Source organism: Bos taurus, chromosome 5 (genome assembly GCF_002263795.3).
Source record: "Bos taurus isolate L1 Dominette 01449 registration number 42190680 breed Hereford chromosome 5, ARS-UCD2.0, whole genome shotgun sequence".
In the NCBI taxonomy this organism is placed as follows: Eukaryota; Metazoa; Chordata; class Mammalia; order Artiodactyla; family Bovidae; genus Bos; species Bos taurus.
Window position 1 is genome coordinate 113,629,392 of NC_037332.1, and position 26,913 is coordinate 113,656,304.

General features: G+C 45.2%; 1 protein-coding gene across 1 annotated transcript in view; it reads right to left on the reverse strand.

Moving 5' to 3' along the window:
- The window catches only part of ARFGAP3 (ADP ribosylation factor GTPase activating protein 3), a 51,917-nt gene that overhangs the window by 10,224 nt on the left and 14,780 nt on the right, over positions 1-26,913 (reverse strand). The window contains exons 3-12 of the mRNA NM_001075974.1: positions 26,006-26,078; positions 23,166-23,297; positions 21,492-21,575; positions 20,141-20,225; positions 17,901-17,963; positions 16,545-16,591; positions 15,907-16,049; positions 9,420-9,548; positions 8,330-8,452; positions 1,765-1,896 (exon numbers count right to left, since the gene is read on the reverse strand). Of these exons, the coding sequence (NP_001069442.1) occupies positions 1,765-1,896; positions 8,330-8,452; positions 9,420-9,548; positions 15,907-16,049; positions 16,545-16,591; positions 17,901-17,963; positions 20,141-20,225; positions 21,492-21,575; positions 23,166-23,297; positions 26,006-26,078 (1,011 nt within the window). The remainder of the gene's footprint in view (positions 1-1,764; positions 1,897-8,329; positions 8,453-9,419; positions 9,549-15,906; positions 16,050-16,544; positions 16,592-17,900; positions 17,964-20,140; positions 20,226-21,491; positions 21,576-23,165; positions 23,298-26,005; positions 26,079-26,913) is intronic.

The following is a 26,913-nucleotide window of genomic DNA, read 5'->3' on the forward strand; positions in this document are numbered from 1 at the left end:
CTGATGTACTGCAGCCCATGGGGTCGCAAAGAGTTAGACACAACAGAGTGACTCAACAACAACAACTATATGTGTGTGTGTGTGTGTGTATCTGAATCACTTTGGTGTACACCAGAAACTAACACCACATCATAAATCAACTGTACTTCAATTTAAAAAAAAAGAAGGAAAGAATATCTTGAAACAAATGAAAATGGAAACACTTATGGGATACAGCAAAAGCAATACTAAGAAGGAAGTTTAATGCCAACAGGTGTATGAGGGGTGATCAACATCAGTAATCATCAGGGAAAGGCAAATCAAAACCTCACACCTGTTAGAAAAGCCATTGTCAAGAAGATATGAGATAGGCGCTGGTAAAGACTGGAGAACAGGGAAACTTGGTACAGCAATGGTGGGAAAGGAGATCAGCACAGCCACACGGAAACAGCACAGAAGTTCATCAGAAAGTTAAAATTGGAACTGCCATCTGCTCCCACTTCTGGGTATAAATCTGAAGGAAACAAAGTCGGTAGCATGAAGAGATCTCTGCAGCCCATGTTCATGGCCAAGGTTTCCAGAGCAGTCAAGTCGTGGAAACAATCTGCGTATTTGTCAGTGGGTGAATGGCTAGAGAAAATATTATCCCACACACACAATGGGATAACATTCTGCTATAAAACAGAAGGAAATCCTGCCACTAAACAACAGTAGGGATGAACCTGGGGGACATTACACGAAGTCAGACAGAGAAAGACAGATACTGCATGTTCTCACTTGTGGGTAGAATCTAAAATTTTTTAAAAAAAGGTTGAACTCAAAGAAACAGAAACTAGAACAGTGGTTTCCAAGGAGGTGGGGGAAATGGGTAGACGCTGGTCAGAGGGTACAAACTCTTCATCATTTACAATAAGAAGAGTAAGTTCTGGGGACCCAACATCCTGACTAGTTAATAACCTGTAGTGTTACTTGAACTGTGGGAAGACAGTAGATCTGAAGTGTGCTCAGCACAAAGAACAAAAACAGCCAAAATAGGTTGAACTAATTTGAGGTAAGGCAAATGTATTTCTCATGTATAATGTAAGCACATGCCATTTTACTTTTTAAAAAGCCAACAGCAGTAATTCTGTAAAGGGATTTTAGGCCACTTTAAAAAGCCTGTAAATTCTATTTAGAAAAAAATGAATAAATATCCAAACCACACAACATTTGAAGGAATTCTGCTCCTTAAAATAGGCCTGTAATTTGACTTCAGTTCCACGGATCAATCAGTAAATACTGAGTACGTTGTGACACACACAAAGCACCGCTCCATGCTGCACAGGATACAAATGAGCAGGGCGGCAGTACATCCCAGTCACAGAGGACAATGCCAGGCCACACTTATTGTCCCAGCGTGCTAGGACTGTCCCCCTACACTCCCAGCACTTCCCTGGTTTAGACGACACGTCATTCAGCCCTTCATTCATGATCACCAGAAGCTGGAGACAGTTCTTCGACAGGTAAATGGATAAACAGACTCAATGATAAAGAGGGGTGAACACAGCAACACACACGAGTCTCAAGCGCGCTATGGACTGTTAAAGAAGTCTAACAAAGCCAGGTACTGCTCAACTCCAGGAGACGACCTTCTGGGAAAGGCAAAGCTGTAAGTTCAGGAGACAGACCAGGATACAAAGAATATTCTTGAAATAGTACAACACATTCATTTACTAGGGTTAGAGAATGTCCCTGGAGACGCATGTCGAGTCACAGTTTACAGTCCCACCCCTCTGGGGTCCGTACCTGTCTGTATAGCCTGTGTTTTTCGGAATTGGGTCAGTGTCTTTGATGGTCTCTTTCTTCCAATAGGAATCTGAACTGTCATCCCAGCTAGAGAAAGAACTGCTCCTCAGCTCCATGGGCTCGTCAAAGAACCTGTATGGGAGAGAGCAGAAGAGACTTTGGAGGACCTTACTGATGTCCACTCACATTGGGTACATGGGGACTGCACTTCCCAGACCCCCCCCTTGAAGCTGGGGGCGGCCGTGTGCAACAGGAGCAGACACGAGGCGAATCACTCCCAAGGCCTTTCGGGTGCCCAGTCCTCTCTTCCCTCCCGAGTGGAAGGGGTCGTGTTTTCCAGGTGCTGTAGCTTCAGACAGGTGACACCACCATCCAGCTGGACAATCAAGGTGCCACCAGAAGGACAGATCATCTATATCCTTAGCTGACTTCAGTGAACAAAGAAATAAACCATCACTGCGCTAAACCCTTAAGATCTGGGGTTGAGGGGGGCGGCGGTTGATATTTATCACTGCGGCATAACCTAGCCTATCCCAACAGCCCAGGACATCCTTGAGGGTTACTTGACTATAGGCTGGTCATGCATGATGCTTCAGGAGGGTTTCCCTGGTGGTTCAGTAGGTAAAGAATCTGCCTGCAATGCAGGAGACCCAGGTTCAATCCCTGGGTGGAGAAGATCTGGAGAAGGAAACAGTGACCCACTCCAGTATTCTTGCCTGGAAAACCCCATGGAAAGAGGAGCCTGGCAGGCTATAGTCCATGGGGTTATAAAGAGTTGGACATGATTTAGCAAGTAAACCACCATCAATGCTTCAGGACCTGGAGAACTGACCCCATTCTAGGAGTCCCTTGTTGGTAACCCTGCCATGTGAGCCTTGGATAAGACATCACTCCTAACAGAAATCACCACTTAGTATTAGTCAGTCAGTTCAGTCACTCAGTCGTGTCCGACTCTTTGCGACCCCATGAATCGAAGCACGCCAGGCCTCCCTGTCCATCACCAACTCCCGGAGTTCACTCAGACTCATGTCCATCGAGTCGGTGATGCCATCCAGCCATCTCATCCTCTGTCGTCCCCTTTTCCTTCTGCCCCCAATCCCTCCCAGCATCAGAGTCTTTTCCAATGAGTCAACTCTTTGCATGAGGTGGCCAAAGTATTGGAGTTTCAGCTTCAGCATCAGTCCTTCCAATGAACACCCATGACTGATCTCCTTTAGGATGGACTGATTGGATCTCCTTGCAGTCCAAGGGACTCTCAGGAGTCTTCTCCAACACCACAGTTCAAAAGCATCAATTCTTCGGCGCTCAGCCTTCTTCACAGTCCAACTCTCACATCCATACATGACCACTGGAAAAACCATAGTCTTGACTAGACGGACCTTTGTTGGCAAAGTAATGTTTCTGCTTTTTAATATGCTATCTAGGTTGGTCATAACTTTCCTTCCAAGGAGTAAGCATCTTTTAATTTCATGGCATAAGTGATGCTAATTGGCCTCATTCTGGAGTCAGATGCAGAGCTACGATTGTTGATCACTGGACCATCACGCAGATGCTCTTTCAGACTGGAGCCGGAAGTGGACTTGGTAAGCGTCTCAAAGGGGACGCTGGCCTGCTGGGTCAGTTTACACTCTCGTTAGCTGATCATCATTGAGCAGGGAGTGGCTCAGAGAGCAAAACTCAATGGCAGATTCAGGTCCTATGTCGGGGGAGAAAGATCTTTGACGGAGAGCAGCAGGCTCTGCCTGGGACAGGACAGAAATAGACTGGTGAGGGGATGTGCCAGAGACGTACTCAGAAGTGACTGGGCCATCTCAGAATTAGTGACAGCTTAGGATGGAAAAAAGCCCAGCCAGACCCGCACTCCTCATAAAGGTGGTTCAAGAAGTTCAGAAGAGAGATGCAGATTCTAATGCTTAGGTCTCAGGAAAGGAAGGAGGATGAAGGAGGATGCAGAGACTTTAGAGATGTTGCCAAGATGTTTCTGGAGGGTAAGAACAGAAGCGCGCATGGGAGGCAAGTGAGGGCCAAACTCCGAGGGCATGAGGAGTCATCCAGAGATGAGCTAAGATGGGAGGGTGGTGGTGGAATAAAACTGAATGTACTCTTTTTTCCTTGCAGGAAACGAACAAACAAACAACAATAACAACAAAAGGAGGGTGGATAAATCTGCTGTTTGAAGCAGTTGGTATGGCCTTATATGAATGATTGAAAAAAAAAAGCAGAATTTCCAAACGTGGTTTCCGCATTCTCTGGCAAGGAGGTCATTAACAACAAATCTTGTTACACCAGCCTTCTCTCTCCAGGAAGGAAAACCTGCTGTGTTCAAAGTGTATCTGGATTTCAGCTAGAAGCTGAGCAGGCTCTGCTCGGAGGAACAGGAACAACCAACCCCTCCTCACCTGGAAAAGTGAAGTCGCTCAGTCGCGTCCGACTCGTTGCAATCCCCTGGACTGTAGCCCACCAGGCTCCTCCCTCCATGGGATTCTCCAGGCAAGAGTACTGGAGTGGGTTGCCATTTCCTTCTCCAGGGGATCTTCCCAACCCAGGGATGTAACCCGCGTCTCCCGCATTCCAGGCAGACGCTTTAACCTCTGAGCCACCAGGGAAGCCCTCCAAATGTTCAAGGACATATTTGTGAGGGTCCCAGTGAAAGAATGAAGACTGATCCAATCAGGAATTTAAAACTACTTAATAAGCATCTGTGAGGGACCAGGCCCTGGTGGAGGGAGGAGACATGCTCAGTCCCTGCCCGGATGGGGCTGGCCGATCTGAGCTCAGAAACCCGATCTGAGCTCAGAAACCCAGGGCGACAACGTGGACGCCCAAGGCAGTGTTTCTCAGGGAGCGGCCCTGGGACTGAAGGACGAGGAATGCCGAGGGGCTGCATGGTCCCCCAGAGGCTCTGGGCTTGGGGGTGGGGGTGAGGACTGAATGGCGGTGGGTAGAACTTCCAGGCCCTTCACAAGTCTTAGGTACTGGGACTTGGGGTTTTTTGAATTTAGTGTCACTCTAAGGAAACATTCTTCATCCATGTAAGCCAAAGTGCTTATCCTGGAATATAGGGGCATCAGATTTTTTTTGTTTTTAATGGCTGGATAATTCAAGAATCAGAAGGAGAGAGAAAGCCATTCTGCTAGCTCCCTGCTGATCAGCCACTGGATCTACATGTTCTACTGTGTTCTCCAAGCTAGGGAGGGGGTGGGGGGCAGGGAGGGTGGTGGGGGCTCTTCCCACGGTTCACCAGTGAGGCTCCCTGAGCTCTGACCCAGGGCACAGTGTGGGTTCTGTCACCCCATCCTCCCCCAGCAAGTTGCTACCTGCTTCCCACAGCTTCCTCAGAAACGCAAGTCCCCCCGGATCCCCAAGGCCTGATTGACTTTTTTTTTTTTTTTGGCCACATGACTTACGGGATCTCAGTTCCCCAGCCAAGGACTGAATCCAGGGCCACGGCAGTGAAAGCACTGAGTCCTAACCACTGGCTCGCCAGGGAATTGCTTTTATTGATTTTCTAATGTTTTGACTTCTAGATCCCAATTCTTAATGCTTTTCACTTATGTTTTTCTCCCTCTCACTCTGGTTTCACTCAACCTGAAAACATTCCTTACATAGGCTTCCCCGGGGGCACTAGTGGGAGAGAACCTGCGATGTAGGAGACATTGGTTGGATCCTTACTCAATTTAGGATAGGCAGCTGTAGACAGCTGCCTCTTCCACTGAAGGCCACGCTGGCTTTGTAAGGCTGAACTAATTGTTCTAGTTTCATTATTTTGTACTCAGTATATAATTACATTGTTTATATCCTGGAAATAATGGAACTCAAAAAAAAAAAAAAGCCCAAAGATACGGCTGGACTCATTTTTAATAGAAACAGCACTCTTTTATAATTCAATAGTATTCAAGTTCTAATGGGGTAATGAATAATTTGGAAGCAGTGAGAGCTCTTCATGGAAACGCCCGCTTTCCCAGAGGCCATGTTTACCCGGCTTCATCTGCCAAAGTAAGGATTGTTCTACCTGCAGTGGTTATGACCGAGGAGGACCAGCTTTGACGTTCCCATCAGCCAAGCTGCAGGTGAAGACAAACAACACCGAGGTCTCTGGCAGGAATCCAGCCAGTGTGGTCAATATAAAAACACCATCTGCTCCCCGGTTTCAAACCGTAAATAACTGCTCTGTAGAAACGGAGGCCTTTCGGGCTGACTCTCAGGACTAAGCTTGCGGAGAGAAAGGCTGACGGGATTCCTGAAGCTCCTGACAGGTGGATGGAGCCCCCCAGGAAGGAGCCAGGCAGTGGCCTGGGGTGGGCGAGGCTCCCCAACAGCTTCCCAGGGGGCATCCTCAGTCGCAGCCCCCTCTCCTTCCAACTCCGCGCCACTGGTGGAGCTGGAAACCCTACAGTCTCTGCAGGAGCTATAATGAGCAGTGAAAGAATCAAACAGGCTTTTGTGGAGAAGCCACGTGGGTGAGCGTAGACCCTGCACCACCGGGAGTTTCCCCGACACAGATGTACTCCCTCATCTAAAGTGATCTGACACGTAGGCAGCCTTCAAATCAAGCTAGAGGTTTAATTCTATCTTGTAGAAAATGTATTTAAGTATTTTAAAAGGCATGATTTGGGGGGCTTCCCTGGCGGTCCAGTGGCTAAGACTCCGCAATCCCAGTGCAGGGGGCCTGGGTTCGATCCCTGCTTGGGGAACTAGATCCCGCATGCCACACCTATTAATAAAAGATCCTGCAGGCTGCAGCTAAGACCTGGCACTGCCAAATTAATTAATTAATTATTTTAAAAAGGCATGATTTGGGAGTTACCTCCAATTAACCTGAAATACAGGTTACTCACAGGAAAAGTGAAAGTGAAAGTCACTGAGTCACGTCCGACTCTTTGTGACCCCACGGACTATGCAGTCCATGGAATTCACTAGGCCAGGATACTGGAGTGGGTAGCCTTTCCCTTCTCCAGAGGATCTTCCCAATCCAGGGATCGAACCCAGGTCTCCCACTTTGCAGGCGGATTCTTTACCAGCTGAGCCACAAGGGAAGCCCAAGAATACTGGAGTGGGTAGCCTACCCCTTTTCCAGCTGATCTTCCCGACCCAGGAATCGAACTGGGGTCTCCTGCATTGCAGGCAGATTCTTTACCAACTGAGCTCCCAGGAAAGCCTGAGAGGCAAACACAAAATCACCCTGTCTGTGAAAGCACTGATGGGGAACACCTCTAAACTACTTTTTTTCTGGTAAAAATCTGGACTTGAAGCAATTTGAAGTGACGCTAACTGAATGATTTAAAGACAGTTCTCTGTGTTATAATTCCTTACCTGTGAACTTTGATAGGAAAATACAGAATTTCAGAATTAGAGCCTAATTAGTTAACATACATTTCTATCTGTTATGCATATGCAACTGCTTCTAAGCTGTGTAATTGCCAGTCGACAGTGATGCCCTCTGAGATGTGAGTGAGGGGGCCTCCTGTAAGGACTGCCCACACTGACGGGCACACAGTCGACCTTCCCAAAGCCCACACCTGAAGGTGGCCCTCCACATGGTTAACTTAAGTGTACGACAATAGTAATTAAGCATTCAGATTGAGTCACTTGAACTGAGTTTCTATAAAAAAATAACAGCTAAACATGACGTGAATAACAGTGAAGCCACAATGCCCCGTGTGCGTTCATTCATTAAGCCCTCACGCCGCCCTGAGAGGCTGCCACTGCTGGTGTCGCTCCCTCACAGATAAGAGGCGGCGGCACGGGAGGCTGGACGGGCAGCCAAGGTCACACGGTCATTAAGTGGTGGGGCCAGGACCCACGTCCAGGCCGCCCGCGTCCCAGCCGGTGCCCACTTCCTGACGCCCCAGGTTTACCTGGTGGCTGTTCAGCAGGCCTCCCCCGCCCTGGTGCTGATCAGGTTCTTGGAGGAACCGCACAGAGTGAGTCAATTCAAGTTAAACTTGTTCTCGGTCTCTGCGGGCGGCTTGAACCTGAACCGCGGCCTCTCCACGGTCGCTTCACACTGGAGTTAGGTAGCCTGTCCTTGTCGGAGGGTGAGGGCTGAAGGATGGGGCCTAGGCTTTATCCTGGGAACCCCTCAGACGGCAACAGTGTTTTTCATTCATACATAAACACACACAAATAGCATTCATTTAAAATTCTATATCCTGCCAATCGGGGACTCCAGAAGCCAGTGGTATGAAAACAAAAGAATCTGCGAAAGGCGCAGCTGGGAAATATTCCAACTGTTGGAACAAGACTAAACGACTTAACATATATCTTTGGGGTTTTGTGTATTTCTCCAATTTCACATTTTAGATAAATACAACTTTCCCACCTCTGATTTTAATTCCTGGCTGCTGATTTTATTTTCAAACATTTCAATGTTAGCAAATATCATCCACTAAAGAAGGGCACCCCAATTTTTTCCCAAAGGACATCCTTGACTCCAGCTGAAGCTGAAGAAAAACAATGAAGAAAACTTAATTGTATTTGCTCCTAATGTAAAAACCCCTAAAACTAGTAAGTCTGTATCAATCTTTTCAAAACAATACTTTCAGGATGATTTTTAACAGGTTACCTGGAGCTGGATGTAAAATACGAGTCATCACTGTCATCACCATACTTTTTTCTTGGTTTCGCCGTGATTGGTGTTTCCTGTTCAATGGTCTGCATGTCTGAAGTCACTGAATGTGAAATACCACTTTAGAAAATAGAGAATAAGATGGAAAAAAAAATATTAGTTCATGAAGATACGTGTGTTCATCAAAGAATGCCTTTAATTTATACTCTCAACAAAAATATACTTTATTTGGGGGGTTACAAACATGAACAATAGAAAAATATTTTTGTGGTACAAGTGCTAAAAAATACTGGACCTTAGTGGGGGCTGTAACTAATTATAGAAAATACAGTCATATATGAAAGTTATATTTATGGCATCCACTTAATGACAATCAGACCTATTTCATTTAATCTAATAATCAAATTTGGAATTTTCTGTAGTGTCGTAAATACAGCTGTCCCTTGGTATCTGAGGGGGACTGGTTCCATGACCCCAGCCAACAAAAACAATCCTCAGGGACACATAATGTTTCAAGGCAGAGGCCCGACACACAATCCTCAGGGACACATAAATCCTCAGGGACACATAATGTTTCAAGGCAGAGGCCCGACGTGTTCCCCTTTGCTTGGCAAAGTAAGGAAGCTATCCTTCTCTACTTCACCCCTGCAAAAAATCCTTACTATTCCTTTGTATTTTAAATCATTTCTAGTTACTAATAACACCAAACTCAATGTAAGTGCTACACCTGTTGTTATTTAGTTGCTAAGTTGTGTCTCTTTGCTGATCCCACAGAAATGCTATATAAATAATTGTAAAAACAATGTAAATCATTGTCCTTAAGTATAGTACATGCAGAAAATTTTGTTTTGCTTCCTGGAACTTTCTGGAATTCTCCCTATCCCAGTATATTCAAATCCCAGATTGGTTGAGTCTGCAAAGGCAGAACCCCTAGACAGAGAGCGCTGAGGGCCGACTGTATTAGAGCACAACAACTGAAGGACGTGAACAAGGAGAAGACATTCCTGAAATGGAAATTAACAAGGAAAGTCCACGTGTGATTAGCAAATTAGCTTAAATTGTGAAATCCAAGAAAGCAGAGTCTTACCTTCTGCTATTTCCGAATCCCATGCCAAGTCTCTCTGATTCTGCCTTTTTCTTGCCACTCATGTTCATCTTTTCATCTTTCTTCATCTGAATTTCAAGATCTTTATAGGCTAATCGTAATGATGAAACGCTGCCAGGAAAACCGAATGCTCCTTAACTTAGCGCTAATTCTGTGCTCTTAAGTTAAAATACCAACAGTGTTAAACATGTCACATGCTGTTAGCTTGCTGCGGCTTTCCATGATTAATGATTATAAAGGCAAGCTGGCACTTTTTGCATAAAGATTTCTTTTGAGTAGATGCTCAAGAAAAGGTGCATGCCGCTATTGCTGCTGCTAAGTCAATTCAGTTGTGTCCGACTCTGTGCAACCCATGGACAGCAGCCCACCAGACTCCTCTGTCCATGGGATTCTCCAGGCAAGAATACTGGAGTGGGTTGCCATGCCCTCTTCCAGGGGATCTTCCCAACCCAGGGATCAAACCCAGGCCTCCAGCATTGCAGGCGGATTCTTTACCATCTGAACCACCAGGGAAGCTCAAGAATACTGGAGTGGGTAGCCCATCCATTTTCCAGGGGATCTTTCCGACCCAGGGATCAAACCCGAGTCTCCCAAATTGCAGGCGGATTCTTTACTGGCTGAGCTACCAGGGAAGTCCAAATATATAGGGAATGACTCCAATATTCTTGCCTGGAGAATTCCATGCACAGAGGAGCCTGGCGGGCTACAGTCCATGGGGTCGCAAAGAGTTGGACATGACTGAGTGACTAACACTTTCACTTTTCATATATATATATAAATATATTTGACTTAACAGATACATTAAGAAGGCATTACTGCATTGCAAAAGAATTCTTCAGTTTACAAGAAAATTTCCCATAGGGTTTCTCTCTCTTTTTTAAAAAACTATTTATTTGGCTGCAATGGGTCTTAGCTGCGGCACACAGGATCTCTAGCTGCGGCGTGTGGGATCTAGTTTCCTGACCAGGGATCGAACCCAGGCTGCCTAGCGTTGAGAACACGGAGTCTCAGCCACTGGACCATTAGGGAAGTCCCCCACAAGGTCTCTTTATGGAACCAGGCTCTGAGAGAATTCAAAATGGAGCTGCCATTCCTGTCAACAGTTTCCTCTGCACCACCAGATACTCATCACCCATCTACAGATACGTGTGACAAATAACGCACCCAGCGGGGGGGAGGGAGGGGAGAGGAATGAAACACTGTCCCTTACTTCTACGTTTCCAAAAATGCTATATATACTTACTTTCTTATGAAGAAAACCAGGCCTATATTCACAAGAGTATATTATCATATTAGTAAATAGCAACAAAATTTCAAGGACTTGAAAAATGATATACCTACATTATCAAGATTTCTAAGATACTGTCCATTTCAGAAAATTATATAAAATGTCACAAATTCCTCATGAGAAAGGTACTATATAAAGTCCCTAATAATATAAATACATTTCTCTGTAGTGAAAGGAAGTGATAACAGAACTTCTTACTAGGAGAAGATAATCTTGCTTTTGCTGTTTCCCTTCTTAATGAGTCACGCAGGATTCCTATTCTGGTTTTTTTGTTGCTTGTACATATGCTGCTCCCGCTAGACATTTCTTTACAGCAAGAACATTGTTTAACACAAGCTGGCATTAAAGAAATGGATGCCTTCATTCTTTTTATATTTAATTTGGCGGTGCCAGGTCTTAGTAGCGGCACACAGGATCCGCAGTTGCCATATGTGAATTCTTAGTTGCGGCGTGTGAGATCTAGTTCTCTGACCAGGGATGGAACTCAGGCCCCTTTCATTGGCAACTTGGAGTCTTAACTACTGGACCACCAGGGAAGTCCCTCTATTCTGGTTTAATGCGGCCATTTGCTTTCTCTACTGTTATTCCGTCAGACCAGGGAATGGTAACACATCTACTGTTTGCCCCCCCACCCCCACCCCCAGCCAAATTGTACTCGAAGGAGGAAAATAAGCAATCTTCTTTCAAATATAATTTTGGGGAGAAAACAGTAGATCTGTTTAAAATCACAAAAAGCTATAACTGTGGTAACAGTCTTCTGGAGATGAATGGATTGGGATGAAGAATTTCAAGAGAGTATGAGATGGGGGAGTTTTCCCTTTTGGGGTACCTGCCATGGGACTGGTGCTATCGCTCACTAAAAGCGTGCACTTCAGCATGCAGGCTCTGGAAGCACTAACAGAACAAAGAAGCTGGGACTCCCCGCTCCTCAGACCTAGAGGAGCCCTTCCAGGACCGGCATGGAGGAGGGCTGGCCACGACCTCAGGACTCAGGGAGAGCCCAGGAGCAGCTCCTGGCTCCTCTCTCTCTCCTACCAGCTGTGCGCACAGACCTCTCTGAGGACGAAATGCCCGGTAAGGATGAGGCTGCGGCCCGGATAGTTTAGTTCACACTCAGAACACACAGGAATAATCGATACTGCTCCTGACAGCTGACTGAACTAACTTTATTACGGCCATGTTAAGAAATGAAGTTGCAGAAGACTAGCATGAAGTGCGGGCACTCTTGGGGACTTCCCTGGTGGTCCAGCGGCTAAGACTCTGCACTCCTAATGCAGGTGGCCTGGGCTCGATCTCTGGTTGAGGAACTAAGATCCCATGTGCCGCAGCTAAGACCCAGTGCAGACAAATAAATACATTGTTGTTTAGCCGCTAAGTTGTCTCAACTGTTTTGCAACCCCATGGACTGTAGCCCACCAGGCTCCTCTATCCATGGGATTCTCCAGGCAAAATACTGGAGTGGGTTGCCATTTCCTTCTCCGGGCGATCTTCCAGACCCAGTGTCTGAACCTGCATCTCCAGCATTGCAGGAAGATTCTTTACCACTGAGCCACCAGGGAAGCCCCAAATAAATAAGTAAATATTAAAAAGTAAACAAACAAACAAAGCCTGGCTACTTTCTCACAGCTGGCACAGCACTGGTTTGGTGAAACTGAGCTGTGATGTGTCTGAGCACAGGGTGGTAGTCAGGGCCTGGAGTGCAGCTCTTCTGAACAAAGGGATTCATTGGGTTTATAAACACCAGTTCATAAACACCCCACAATCTGCATGTTTGCATTTAGCTGTATCGAGCAGTCCTGATTAAGGCTGGTGCTGTCTCTAATATTAACGCACTAGTCCCTGTCCCCCCTGACCTGCAGAGAGGAGATTGCTGCTTTCTGATTCCCTATCTCCTGTTCTCATCAGGCGAGGATTTTACTGGTTCTCTGGGAAAACCTCACGCACGAGTGATCTGCATGGAGTCCACTCCTAAACACACTCAGATAGAACCTTCCCCCTTTCTCAGTGTCAAGAAAGCTAGCAAAGTCAGAGACATCAAAGTGAAGTCTGTGACAGCTCAGAGTGAGTCTTACACAGAGCATCTCAAATCACTCAGTATGCCAGCGAATTTGGAAAACTCAGCAGTGGCCTCAGGACTGAAAAAGGTCAGTTTTCATTCCAATCCCAAAGAAAGGCAATGCCAAAGAATGCTCAAACTACCACACAATTGCACTCATCTCATATGCTAGCGAAGTAACGCTCAAAATTCTCCAAGCCAGGCTTCAACAGCACATGAACAGAGAACTTCCAGATGTTTAAGCTGGATTTAGAAAAGGCAGAGACACCAGAAATCAAATTGCCAACATCCACTAGGTCATAGAAAAAGCAAGAGAATTCCAGAAAAACATCTACTTCTGCTTCACTGACTACGCTAAAGCTTTTGGCTGTGTGGATCACAACCAACTGTAGTATTGACTCTTTGTGACCCCATGGACTGTAGCCCGTGAGACTCCTCTGACCATGGAATTTTCCAGACAAGAATACTGGAGTGGGTTTCCATTTCCCGCCTCCAGGGGATCTTCCTGACCCAAGGATCAAACCCGAGTCTCCTGTGCCTCCTACTTTGGCAGGCAAATTCTTTACTATTGAGCCACCTTTGTGTGCTGTGAGCTTAGTCGCTCTGTCATGTCCAACTCTTTGCGACCCCATGGACTGTAACCCGCTAGGGGGATTCTCCAGGCAAGAATGGGTTGCCATGCCCTTCTCCAGTGGGTCTTCCCAACCCAGAGACTGAACCCAGGTCTCACGCATTGCAGGCGGATTCTTTATACCATCTGAGCCACCAGGGAAGCCCCTTTGACATTGCAAATATTTAACCTAAATAACAGTTTAGTGCTGCCCCCTAGGTGCTGTGAGTTGAATGACAATGAGAAGTAACCACGCGTTTCAAATGATCCAGGCTTTTCGTAGGAAGCCCACTGAGGAAAGTGTGAGCACGAATAGCAAGAAGCTACACTGACTGAGCACCTACCCTGCGCCAGGCACTGTCCGATGCACTCTACTGAGCATTAACTAAATGAATCCCCTAACAATCTTGTAAAGTAAGTAGCAGTGTTTTCTTCATTATACAGCCTGTAGTAATGAAGCCACGCTAAAAGAGATAGGGGCTTCCCTGGTGGCTCAGATCCTAAAGAATTGGCCTGCAATGCGGGAGACCCAGGTTCAGTCCCTGGGTCGGGAAGATCCCCTGGAGGAGGGCGTGGCAACCCACTCCAGTGTTCTTGCCTGGAGAGTCCCCACGGACAGAGGAGCCTGGTGGGCTACAGTCTATGCGATCACAAAGACTCAGATATGACTGAGTGACTAACACACACACACACACACACGAGATACTCATGACAACAAGAGAAAACACCATATAAATAAAACGCACACGTGTACAGAACGGGAATCCAAGACACCTTTCCTCTCTTCTCTCCTTATGACCTGGACCCTTATGCTCAGTCACCAGCCTTTCCAGACAGCCGTGTGTCCCTTCTGTTGTCAACACAATGACATCCTCTCAAGAACCTTAAGGAGCTACTTAAAACAAGTCCCTGGTCTGGCCTCCTGGCTTCCAGTTTTTCCCCCATTCTTTTGGCCCTGGATATCATGACCAAACGCACTTTCCAAAACACACCCCTGCTTCATGGCACTCTCCTCAGATGTGATGCAAAACCCCCGGCTGGTCTGACTTCAGGGCGACCCATGCCATCACTCCAACGTCTCCAATCCAGGCAGGACCCCAGAGCCACCGCCTGGATTCCCTCTTCCTCATGCTCCTAGGCTCTTCCTTCCTCTCTCTGCCACCACCCTCAAGTCTGACTCTGAGACCTCTTCAAGATCCAGGCTCAGTACCTCCGGAGATACCACCGTACCCAAAACCTTCCATTGTACAATTAGAATTTAGTCGCCAGGTCCAATGGGGCTTCACGTTATAAACACCATTTTCATTACTGAGATAAAATTCACATATCATAAGATTCACCTTTTTAAAATGCACAATTCAGTTTAGCATATTCACAAGGCTGTCACCATCACCTCTACTAACTCCAGAACATTTTCACCACCCCAGAAGAAATCCCACCCAGCCACAGTCCACCCTATTCTCCCCTCTGCCCTTGCCCCTGGAAACCACCAGTCCGCTTCTGTCTCTTGATTTGCCTGATTTGGACAGTCCACATCTAAGCAATCATAAAATATGTGGTCTTTTGTGGCCAGTGTCTTTCTCAGCACAAATTTTTCAAGATTTGTGCATGCTGCATCATGTACCAGTACCTTATCCCTTTTCATGGCTAAATAATATTCTACTGTATGGACACATACATTTTGTTCATCTGTTCACTAGTTGGTGGAGATCTGGGTTGTTTCTACTTTTCAGCTATAGGGATTAATACTGCTATGAACATGTGTACAAGTTTTTGTCTGGCTTTGTGGGCATATACATTACTTTTCTCTGAGAATATACTGTGGAGTGGAACTGCTGGGTCATATGGTAACTTTGCCACCAGCAAAGCATGAGGGCTCCAGTTTCTTAATTCTCACCAACACTTGTTTTCCGTCTTCTTGATCACAGCTCCCTGAGAGTGAGGAGGTGTCTCCCTGTGGCTTTGACTTGCATTTCCCTGATGACTAATGACGCCGAGCGTCTTTCCTGTGGCAGTACCTCCTGACACATCTCTGTCCTTCCCTTCTTGTTGACCCCACCCAAAGCCTGTCCACACAACTTCAACTGGAAACGGTGGCTGCCCTCCCTAAATACTGGTCTCTCTCCTTCTCATCTACACGTCCGTGTGGTATTAACTCTCATAAAACCAAAATTTGCATTTCCCTCCTCACACACAGATGTAAAAATAAATGGCATTTGGAAAGCAAATCTCAGAGTCACTTAGTTAACAGCTTTGCGTGTTACATGCGTGCTAAGTCACCTCAGTCCTGTCTGACTCTTTGCGACCCCATGGACTGTGGCCCGCCAGGCTCCTCTGTCCATGGGACAGTCTCCAGGCAAGAATACTGGAGTGGGTTGCATGCCCTCCTCCAGGGGATCTTCCTGACCCAGGGATCCTGCATTGGCAGGCGGGTTCTTTACCCCTAGTGCCACCTTGGGAAGCCCAGTTAATAACTGTCGTCACTAGAATCGTATTATGATTTGATCACACTTACATGGATTCTTCCTTAGGTGCTGCCCGGGACAGAAGGTCTTCCTGGGCATTCATTTTATCGACGGCTTGGGCTTGCTTTTCAATTTCATTAAAACACGTATTTGATAGTTTCTGGGCTCCCAAACTTCCTTTTTTGGCCCCAAGCTGGAGGATACAGTAGAAGATTACGTTTTACCCAAACTGTTTGAAAACATTTGCAACGACAGCTGGCAGTTACTGAGGGTTATCACTTAGTCCTCACGCCTCTGTGACGCCGGCGCGGTCATCGTCTCCAGGTGACGGAGGAGGACCTGAGCTCTTGTCAGTAAAGAGACTTGACCAAGGTCACACAGCTGGCAAGTGACGAGGTCAGGATTCAGGGCTGACAACCCTCCCAGCCTCGCTGCGTGACAGAGATCCCAGGGAGTCTCGGCTGATTTTTTTTCAGAGTTTTAACGCCGACAGAGAAATGTGAAACACTGCAGAAAATTTTCACCACGTATAACGTCACCCCATTGAACAAAACGAACTTTTTATCAGAGCCACATTTATCAGATTGTGGCTCAAAAACAATAGAAATAAAAATGACAAAGGGGGCTTCCTCAAGCCCATAAGCCATTTCAGAGCTCAATCAGCAGACAGTTTATACGTAATACTCACTCCTCTTTTAGCTTGATTTGGTTTCTTTTTTATGATAGAAGAAACCTCTGTCAAAAGACAAAAGGTAGAAAGTCAGACCACTGGAAATACATAATTTTCCTATTTTTAGTGTATTTTTTAAAAAATCTTAAGATACTGCATTTTATTATTTAAGGGACGATCACATTTTCCACATTAGTTCGTCATCCAGAGGCTCAAGAACCTCAATGTGTTTTCGATGAACAGAGCTTCACCAAAATAGAGTCCTCAGTGTTTTCAGGTTGCATCCATACTCAGAGAGTATATGTATTTTGGGGAGAGTGGGGGAAACACCATATTGCAGAGAAATAAACAGCCTGAGCTTGCCTCATTCACCACTGTCTTCAGGAGCATTTTGTATATTAGAACAAACTCGCCTAGTAATCTCTACTCTTCAAAAACTTGCAAAATTGTTTTAAAATATAAAGTTAGCCAGGCATTATGTATACAACTAAAGCAGCCAGTGAAGTGCTTTTCCACCCTGATTTATGTACAGATTTTATCATACTAACTAATCAGAAATAGAAAACATTCTATAATTTTGGTAGCATTACTTACTAAATTGTACAAAAATATATGACGCTTTTAGATACAGTTTCTTAAAAATTGTTTTCTGGGTAAATTTTAACCATAGATTATATACTCTGTTTAGAATTATGTGTAAGAGACCCAATAACAATAAAATCTTATTTTTTTTCTTACAAACATGAGAATGTGACTTAACAGGAGAAGATAGCATAAAACCACAAAGATTAAAAATTTTTAGTCCTTAATGGGAGAATAACATTATTATATTTTGAGTACAAAAAAAAGACATTCATGGAAATCCTCCTTTTCTTCACTTTCTTTTAGATATGCACTGGAGTAGTCATATAACCTGCTTCCAGCTTCCCACACTTCTATTAATGCATGATGGAAATACCTGGAACATGTCTAATAGTTCGGTTATTTTTCACCAAAGCTGTTGCTTTCCAATTAATGCAGTGTGATATGCACTAATTTCAGATTACATTTCCCTGATACTGAAAACTTAGAGATTAAGTTCACCTACAATAAACTCAGAAAGAACACGCTAAGAGTTCTTGAGTAACCAGGACTGACGTGGCTGCTCTGCCCTCTGCCTATGCCGGGACATAAACCAGCAAATCCAAAAGCATCAAGAGCAGCCTTGGCCAGGTGCACAGGCCAATGCGTTTCCCAGCCACCAAGCGGCCAAAAGTGAACAGCACTTTTCGTTTAAATAGATCTCATTACACGGAAAGTTCTAGGCACAATGTACACACAGGATTCATTTTTTTCTTAATTAACCTCTAAAGCAGACTACAGGGTAACACATACCACCTACAGCAGCCTTTGTTGGTACATTAAGACCTTCCACACTTGGTCCTTGCTCTGGTACACCTGAAAGTTAAAAATATTGGTATCAGTGCAGAAAACAGATTCATCAAATGTGCTTTTGAATATGTAACACATCCAACTTGTTCAGTAGTACAAATTTTATCCAGGTAGATCAATGATTGTCTTTTCTTTTTAGCTCCATATTTTATCACTCTAAGAATTTTAATTTAAAAGTCCATTAAAATAGAAGTGTATTTTGTATCCAGTTGCTTTGTTAGTGGTCTCCCTAATCATTATAATCTGGAATCCTACGTTATGGTCTGGTGTTTTAAAGTAAACCGTTCTGAGATACCTAGTACATATGTGTACTATACCCCAACAGATGTTAACATTTGGCAAGTCTAATGTGAATCACATCAATGATAGAAAACCTAAATTTTCACTTGCCAAGAAATCTGCTGAGTTTTCTAGTTGATCTAAAACACTGATCCTGGTTAGGAATTCCATTAAGGCTTCTCAGGACCATCACCTGATCTTGAGGTTGCTGACTCTATTTAGTCCTTCCTGTTACACTAAATTCCTTAAAGCAGTTCCAGGCTTGACTCTCACAGACCAGCACGACTGAGGGGCCCACCCGCCAGCAGTTCACTGATTAGGTGAAAAATGATTCCTTGTTGTTGCTAATTTACACTAATTTTCTGGCTACAAAAAATGCTCAATTTTAAAACAGAAAATGTTGATGTTTTCATCCACGGTTGTTTTTTTTTTTAAACATAAGCAAGGGATGTAAGTAGATTTACAATAAATATAATCCTAAAACAAAATCACCAAACGTGAATTATTAGACACCAACCATTGACAGAACATGTGCACGTGTGCTCAGCTGCGTCAGTCGTGTCCACGTGTGCTCAGCTGCATCAGTCGTGTCCAGCTCTTTGCAGCTCCATAGACCAGTCCACCAGGCTCCTCTGTCCACGGGATTCTCCAGTCAAGAATACTGAAATGGGTTGCCATTTTCTCCTCCAGGGATCTTCTTGATCCCGGGATTGAACCCATGTCTCCCATGTCTCCTGCATTGCAGGTTGATTCTTTACTGCTGAGCCACTGGGGAAGCCCATAGTTTTCTAAATTGGAATCTTTTTTTTTTGTTTTTTTTTTTGATTATAAGATAGCTCAGTTGGTAAAGAATCCGCCTGCAATGCAGGAGACTCCAGTTTGATTCCTGGGTTGGGAAGATCCTCTGGAGAAGGGTTAGGCTACCCACCCCAGCATTCTTGGGCTTCCCTTGTGGCTCAGCTGGTAAAGAATTCGCCTGCAACGCAGGAGACCTGGGTTCGATCCCTGGGTTGGGAAGATCCTCTGGAGAAGGGAACGGCTACCCACTCCAGTACTCTCGTCTGGAGGATTCCATGGACTGTATAGTCCATGGGGTTGTAAAGAGTGGGACATGACTGAGCGACTTTTACTTTCACTTTTATGATTATAAAAGTAACATATACTCATGATAAAAGTTCAGTCACTTCAAAATTGTATCAAGTTGAAAGTAAAACTCCTCAGTTCAGTTCAGTTCAGTCGCTCAGTCGTGTCTGACTCTTTGCGACCCCATGAATCACAGCACGCCAGGCCTCCCTGTCCATCACCAACTCCCAGAGTTCACTCAGACTCACGCCCATCGAGTCAGTGATGCCATCCAGCCATCTCATCCTATGTCGTCCCCTTCTCCTCCTGCCCCGAATCCCTCCCAGCATCAGAGTCTTGTCCAATGAGTCAACTCTTCGCATGAGGTGGCCAAAGTTTCAGCTTCAGCATCATTCCCTCCAAAGAAATCCCAGGGCTGACCTCCTTCAGAATGGACTGGTTGGATCTCCTTGCAGTCCAAGGGACTCTCAAGCGTCTTCTCCAACACCACAGTTCAAAAGCATCAATTCTTTGGTGCTCAGCCTTCTTCACAGTCCAACTCTCACATCCATACATGACCACAGGAAAAACCATAGCCTTGACTAGACAAACCTTTAGCAATTTCATTTTCTAGTATTAACTGAATATGTGAATTTGGCTACTTGTTTTTTACAAAAGTGAGGTCATACATACTCCATGTTCAGTAATCCTCTCTCCCCGTTTTATACTGGGCCATGGGCCTCTTTCCCTATTCTTGGTAAATGCAGGGGCCTCATTTTCTAGGAGTTCTGCAGAGGCCCGGGGCACACGGGCCGGCACTGCAACACGAGTCTCAGTCTTACCTTCACTGCTTGCTGCAGGTGCGTCCACGTTCCTCGGCGTTAAAGAAGGTTCTGGCTGTGCTGATGCCCACCCCGTGCTGCTCACCTGAAGCCAGGGGAGAAAAGTCGTTAACAGCAAAGCAAGGAAAGTCATAAAAAACAAACTTCAAAAAAAGTAAGTCACCAAGTCCGGTCCACATGCCGGGGGAGCGGGTTAAGCCCCACGTCCTGAAGGGTGGAAAGTGTACGTGTGATTTAGAATTTTCTGTAAGGAAGACTGTGCCTTCCCTCCATTCCTTTAGGCAATCATCCATTTACATCAGTAACGGACTCATGGCTATTGGTCAGTGCTTTGTGTTACAGCTCAGTACTATCTTATTTCTTTTGTTGTTCAAATGGATCCAGCTCTGACCATCTCCAGCCACATCCTCATCCAATCCCCCGCCCCGGCCTCCTAGCGCTCCCTTACTTCCAGCACCTCTGGTTGCCCATGCAACTCCAGTCCTAGAATCGGCCGCCTCTCCAAAGGTAGCCCTGGTTCCTTTTATTGGAGAACAGCATTTAGAAATGAGGGTGTGGGTGCGGGGTGTGCCTGTCGCCCTGGGGCGTCTCTGTCTCTAGGCCTCACAGTGGACAGAGCTAGGTCATATACCCCGTGTGTGTACACCAACCCACACGTGCACACAGACCTACAGCTAGTTCTCCATCACATGTTCATCCTCTCAACAGCCTTGAGAGGTGCTCTATGTACACAGCTAACAGGGGCAATGCGATTCAAATCCCTTTTCAAATCTGGGTTTAAACAAATGTCTTCATTCTTTCTTTTGGTTACACTGTGCAGCTTGTGGGATCTTAGTTCCTTGACCAGGGATCAAACTTGCACTACCCCCATGGGAAGCGCAGAGTTATAACCACTGGATGGCCAGAGAGGTTCCCCAAACTGTCTTTGTTCTTTGTCAACTGCAAAGCTCTGAAATGCACTGGGCAGGCCCCTGGTAAGACCTCCTCTGCCTCCCAGGAAGCTGGGTACAGGGCGTGGGACTGAATTCTAGACGGTAGGATGTGAGCAGAAGCAATGCTACCTCTATAGACTGTAAAAGGCCGGGGCACTGCTTCCCTGGATGTGGATGTCTGTCCTCCTCCCACTGGCCGGGAAAGGTCATGGACTGGAGCGGAGCCACACAACGAGATGAGCAGCCCTGGATGACCCTGAACTACTGCTGGGAAACTTATTTCTCCCGTAAGTGACTGTGTCAGGGCTGTTGGTTACAGCAGCTTAGACGCTGTCCTAACTGAAACACTTTAAATACGTGCCCTTTAAAATTTATGTCAGAGGAGCACACTTTAAAACTATGTAAAGCATAACACATACCTCAGGAGAAGCATGAGAGGCAAAAAAATCTTCCTCCTTCGGTGGCGGGGACGAAGGCGGGACCACACAGCTATCAAGCCAGAGCTGGAACAGAACACACACACAGCTCAGCGCTTCACCTGCTTTCGAGGGTTTATTTAATACAGTTCCCTCCCTTTCCAGAGGCCTGTCGCTAAAGATCCGTACTTTCCAGTATTGTAAAGTCAGGGCTCCTGAGCACATTTTAGCAATGCACTGATTTAGTAACTTGTGCTGCCAAGCCCCGTGGAAGACAAAAGGCAGTTCCCCAAGCCATTTCTGAAAGGGGAAGATCAAGGACTTCACGTCTAGGCGCACGTTCCATGCTTTGTGGATTCCACATTTGTGAATTCGCCTACTCTGCAATTAACTTGTGACCCTAGATCTGCCGCCCTGCCTGAACACGTGCAGAAATGCAGAGAACGTGTCAGCTACGGTGCGATGCTCGGGTCCCTGTTTCAGCTCCAGTTGCAAGCACGGGTGCTTTTCACGGTCTATTGACTGACACGCTTTTGTGCTTTGCATTAGCGTATGTCATTTATGACGCCCCGATCTCAGTGCTAAGTGCCACCTCGTGTAACTAAGCACAGAGACGCAGTTAGATGAGCTTCACTCAGCTCAAGCCACAGTGCCCTTGGCCACGGGCTCAGAGTCAATGCGTCAACAATATCCACTAAGAAGCTATCTTCATTTTTTTAAGAATTTTTTTTTTTAATATGGACCATTTTTAAAGTCTTTATTTAATCTGATTACAATATTGCTTCTGTTTCATGTTTTGGTCAAGGGATGTGGGATCTTAACTCCCCAAACAGGGATTGAACCCACGTCCTCCCCTGCAATGGAAGGTGAAGTCTCAACTAACGGAAGTGAAGTGAAAGTTGCTCAGTCGTATCCGACTCTTTGCAACCCTCTGGCCTATACAGTCCATGGAATTCTCCAGGCCAGAATACTGGAGTGGGTGGCCTTTCCCTTCTCCAGAGGATCTTCCCAACCCAGGGGTTGAACCCAGGTCTCCCACACGGTGGGCGGATTCTTTACCAGCTGAGCCACAGGGAAGCCCGACAAAGTGGTAATAATTAAGAATGATGCCCACATTTCTGACTTAGGCAACCTGGTAGATGATGATGATGCCAATTATTAGAGCTAGGAAATGCTGGAAAGGGGGCATGATGGAAGGGAAGATAATGAACATATATATTTAGTCATAATATAAAAATGTTAGGTCATATGATACAGCTAGCTCTTTTTTATAAATATTTGTTATATCTTGAACATATAATTCTTATAATGTTAAACAGCTTTCAACTTTTCACTTTATGGATTATTTTCTTCCTAAGTCGATTGGCACACTTTTATAATTAGAAATAGATATAAAGAACAATCGAAAGCCAGGGAATTCCCTGAAAGAGGTGTCTTTCAACAAAAAGCATGTAAAACGAGGTCAGTGTTGATCAGCTGACAAATAAAAGCGATGCTGCGGGACTGTTGTGTAGTGTTCACGGCAACGTTTTTGAGCAGGACGGTGAATAATGACAACCCGCTCCATGCTGCTTCCTTGGAAGAGAATCTGGCCCGGAAGTTCTGCGGTTTGGGGTATAAAGGGCTTTTCTGTTGAAACGAACGTTCGCAGGATGGAGACCCGCCCCCCGTGCTTACGTCAGTGCCGTGCTTCCGGGTGGCCTGGGAGGCCAGCGCCTTGATCCTCTCCCGGTACAGCTGGGCGGCACGGCTGTTGTACTTGGCGTTGGTGTCGTTGGTGTCACACCCGTGCTGATGGAAAAAGGAAGACTGCGGAGGAGAGGACTCGGGTTAACGGCAGGGCTCTGTTAAATCCAACGGGGTGACCAAAACCATTATTGCACGTCATGAGGGGCCCTTTTGAAAATACTAGTGAAATCCAAAATAGTTTAAACCGTGAAAGATTTTTATAAAATTTTTCCTTGTAGAAGGAGTAATACCTTCCACAGACGTAACATTAATATTCTGGTAAAAGTAGACACGAGACGTGCCTCACAGAATGAAATAACTGGGCCCTCGCTGCTCCACTGGAGCATCTCCATCGCTCTGAAGGTTATCTGAGTGCACACTTTCAACTAAGGACTGCGTCTAACTTGAGCAATCGACCTTAGCTTAGAGTCCTACTAAGTTGGAACTTTCTTGTCTTTGCATCTATATGAGATGATTTATTTATGTGTTTAGGCTCTGCCGTGTGGCTTGCAGGATCTCAGTTCCCCACCCAGGGACTGAACCTGGGCCATAGCAGGAAGCACTCAGAATCCTAACCACGGGGGCCGCCTAAGTTGGAATGTCTGATAAACCAGTTAAGTAAGAGCCAAGCTAACCCTCTCCTTGTTGAGCACTATTTCCTCATGGGTGGAGACCACAGCACAGACAAGGTGATGAAGCAGGTACTTGGACAGTTAGAGGACTCTGCTTGCAGCACCTCTGAAGGATCTCTGTACAGATGTGAATTACAGCATTCACAGCTTAATTAAAGCGGGTGTTTTAAAAGCCTGTGTGAGTGATCCTTTTGTGAATTCAACGGGCACCCACACGTACCGGGTCCTGTCTAAGTTCTTGGTGGATACCATCGCATCAAACCCTCATGGTCACACTCTCAGACACATGCTGTTTACAGACGAGCCAGAAGCAGAGAGGTCCAACGAGCTGCCCAGCGTCACACAGACTAGCAAGGCGCAGAGCTGGCATTCACACCCAAGCTTCTGCTTGAGCTGAGCGACCACCGACTGACCTGCCCGCTCCACTCCCCCACATCAGCTGGCTGGGACAGGAAACTGCTCTCTGGAGCTGGGTGGGGACCCTACATCCTTACGAAGTAAGAAATAAGGACAGAGACTATCGAATCCACAGTATTAACGTGAAGAACAAGTTTGCGGACATAATGAACATGGGCATGGTTTTCTAATCACATGCTTGAAATACTGAAGGCTTACATTCTCAACAGGGGAATGTTTCTTGGAAACTGAAAAAAAAAAAAACCCAACTTAGTTATTACCATACTTTGTAGCCTTCCAAAGATCACCCCTACCTGTCAAAAATCATAGTCCTTGGTATTTAATTTCTCTCACTAGGGAAAACTAAATCCAATTTAAATTTAAAACAAGCTAACTGATGAATTTAAATTTCATTTTTCTGCTTGCTGCTGCTGCTGCTACTGCTGCTAAGTCGCTTCAGTTGTGTCCGACTCTTCACGACCCCATGGACTGCAGCCTACCAGGCTCCTCCATCCATGGGATTTTCCAGGCAAGAGTACTGGAGTGGGGTGCCATTGCCTTCTCCATTTTTCTGCTTAGGGAACAGTAATTAAGAAAAAGGCTGAGATACTGATCCAAAGGAAACCGGTATTTTGAAAATTATTCTTTTAGATTTACTATTTTAATTTTGAATACTTAATTGAAGCTCAATATAAATTGTACTTGAAATGGACACCAATTTGATTTCTAATACTTTGAGTATATATTTTTATTTATTTACTTGGCTACACCAGGACTCAGTTGCCGCACACGGGAGCTTCCCTGGAGCATGCGGGATCTAGTTCCTGGACCTGTGATCAAACCTGGGACCCCCAGCATTAGGAGCAAGGAATCTTAGCCACTGGACCATCAGGGAAGTCCCTTTCTAAAAAAAAATGCATATACATTTATTTGTATTTATTGATTTCTAATGCTTTGAACATTTAATGGTATGTCTCAGGGAATTCTACTTACTCAACCTATATCATTTTGGCATACCGCTATAAACATATAATGGTATTTTATATAAAGGGAGATTTTGCTGGCTAGATTTGTAAGGCTGCCAGTTTAGTGTTTTAGAAATCAGATATACTGAATTTGTAAATGAAATTTAAAATGCTTGAGGATCCTTAGCTAGGTTTGTAAGTGGGGTTAAGGAAACTTGCTCTTTTATTACAAGTTAATTGAACACTTCAAAAGCTACTTTTACAGAGAAATTACTAAGTTTATAAATTGACACATGATATTTACGTACTATATTTGAAGATTTGGAAAATGGCTTTTTCTAATTTGTAGATTTAATAAATAAAATTGAGATAAAAGAACCTCGAAGCATTCCATCCGAGTACAAAAGACACCCTCAGATATTAAAAAACTGTATTATCACAAAGAAGCCTCCCAGTTCCTCTGCATCATCACTCCTGTTTTCTTTTTCTTCAAAGCACTACCACCTGTTACTTTCTTGGCTTTTTACTTCTTTACTTGCTCTCTGTCTCTGACGGGAAGGGAGGAGTCTCAGTCATCTTGTCCATCATTGTATCCTAGCCCAGGGCTTCTTGTTTCACAGGTTTCTAATAGATTTCTGGATAAACAAGCCATCTGGGTCATCCAGCTCATAAGCCCACCACGTCTTCCCACCGTCCAGCAGAGCCTCCTGAACTCTTGCATGCAAATGCTGGACTTCTTTACGAGTGCAACACACATGTGTACAAGAAGAAAACGAGAAACCTAAGATGGACTTACTGCATTAGCATTTCCTCCAACTTGCATGCATCGCAATTGAAACCAAGACCAGTTAGAATCCAACTCTGTAGATCTAAATGAAAAAAAATATTTTGAAATGTTAATACTGTTCGTCCCCAGAATCAAGCCACTTGTCTCTTGAGGATAAGATTTCCTCAATCTGCAGGACCCTGAAGAAGTCTAAGTTTCCGTGAACAGTGACACATGCTTCTGGGATGCTGGGGCTCCCGGGTGAAGGACAGTCGGTACAAGCTGCTTCGGGACCCTCTCACCCTTCCTAGAAGCCAAGGCTCGGAAAAGCGATGTACTGTTTGGAGTTTTTCCAGGTCAGCTATTGATTTGTCCAGTTTGACCCTTAACAGCAGCCTGGAGGATGCTCACAGTCTTATCAAGTAGAAGGGACCCACTCAACATCACGACCATCAGGGAGGGGAGAAAACCCAGGATTTAATGTTGCTGAAGCGAAAACTGTGTGCCTCCTATCGCCACCGTACGTTGTACCTGACGTGTTTATAATCTAAGAGCAAGGCAAAAGCAGGAACTATAGGCCCTAACTATAAGAATTTACCAAGTGATCACTGTAGACAATATGAGAAATCTTCCTATTGAATCCATAGACATGAGCAAAAAACAGGCCGTCCCCACATTCAACACCAGCTTTTCCCGCACTAACTGGTAAGGAACGTGGGCATTTTGAAACGGGTACAGGTTGAACCTCCATCCTTTACTAAATGGGCAAGGTAGAAAGAAAAGAAGCTCCATATTCATCAGAAAATATCCTTTTATGCTGCCTTCCCTGTTTCTCTTATTTCTCTGCCTATTGGTATCATTTAACTTTTGTAAATATTAGGATGTTATTTTGAAGCCAATAGCTACCTTAAGATTAATACTAATACATATTATTATTA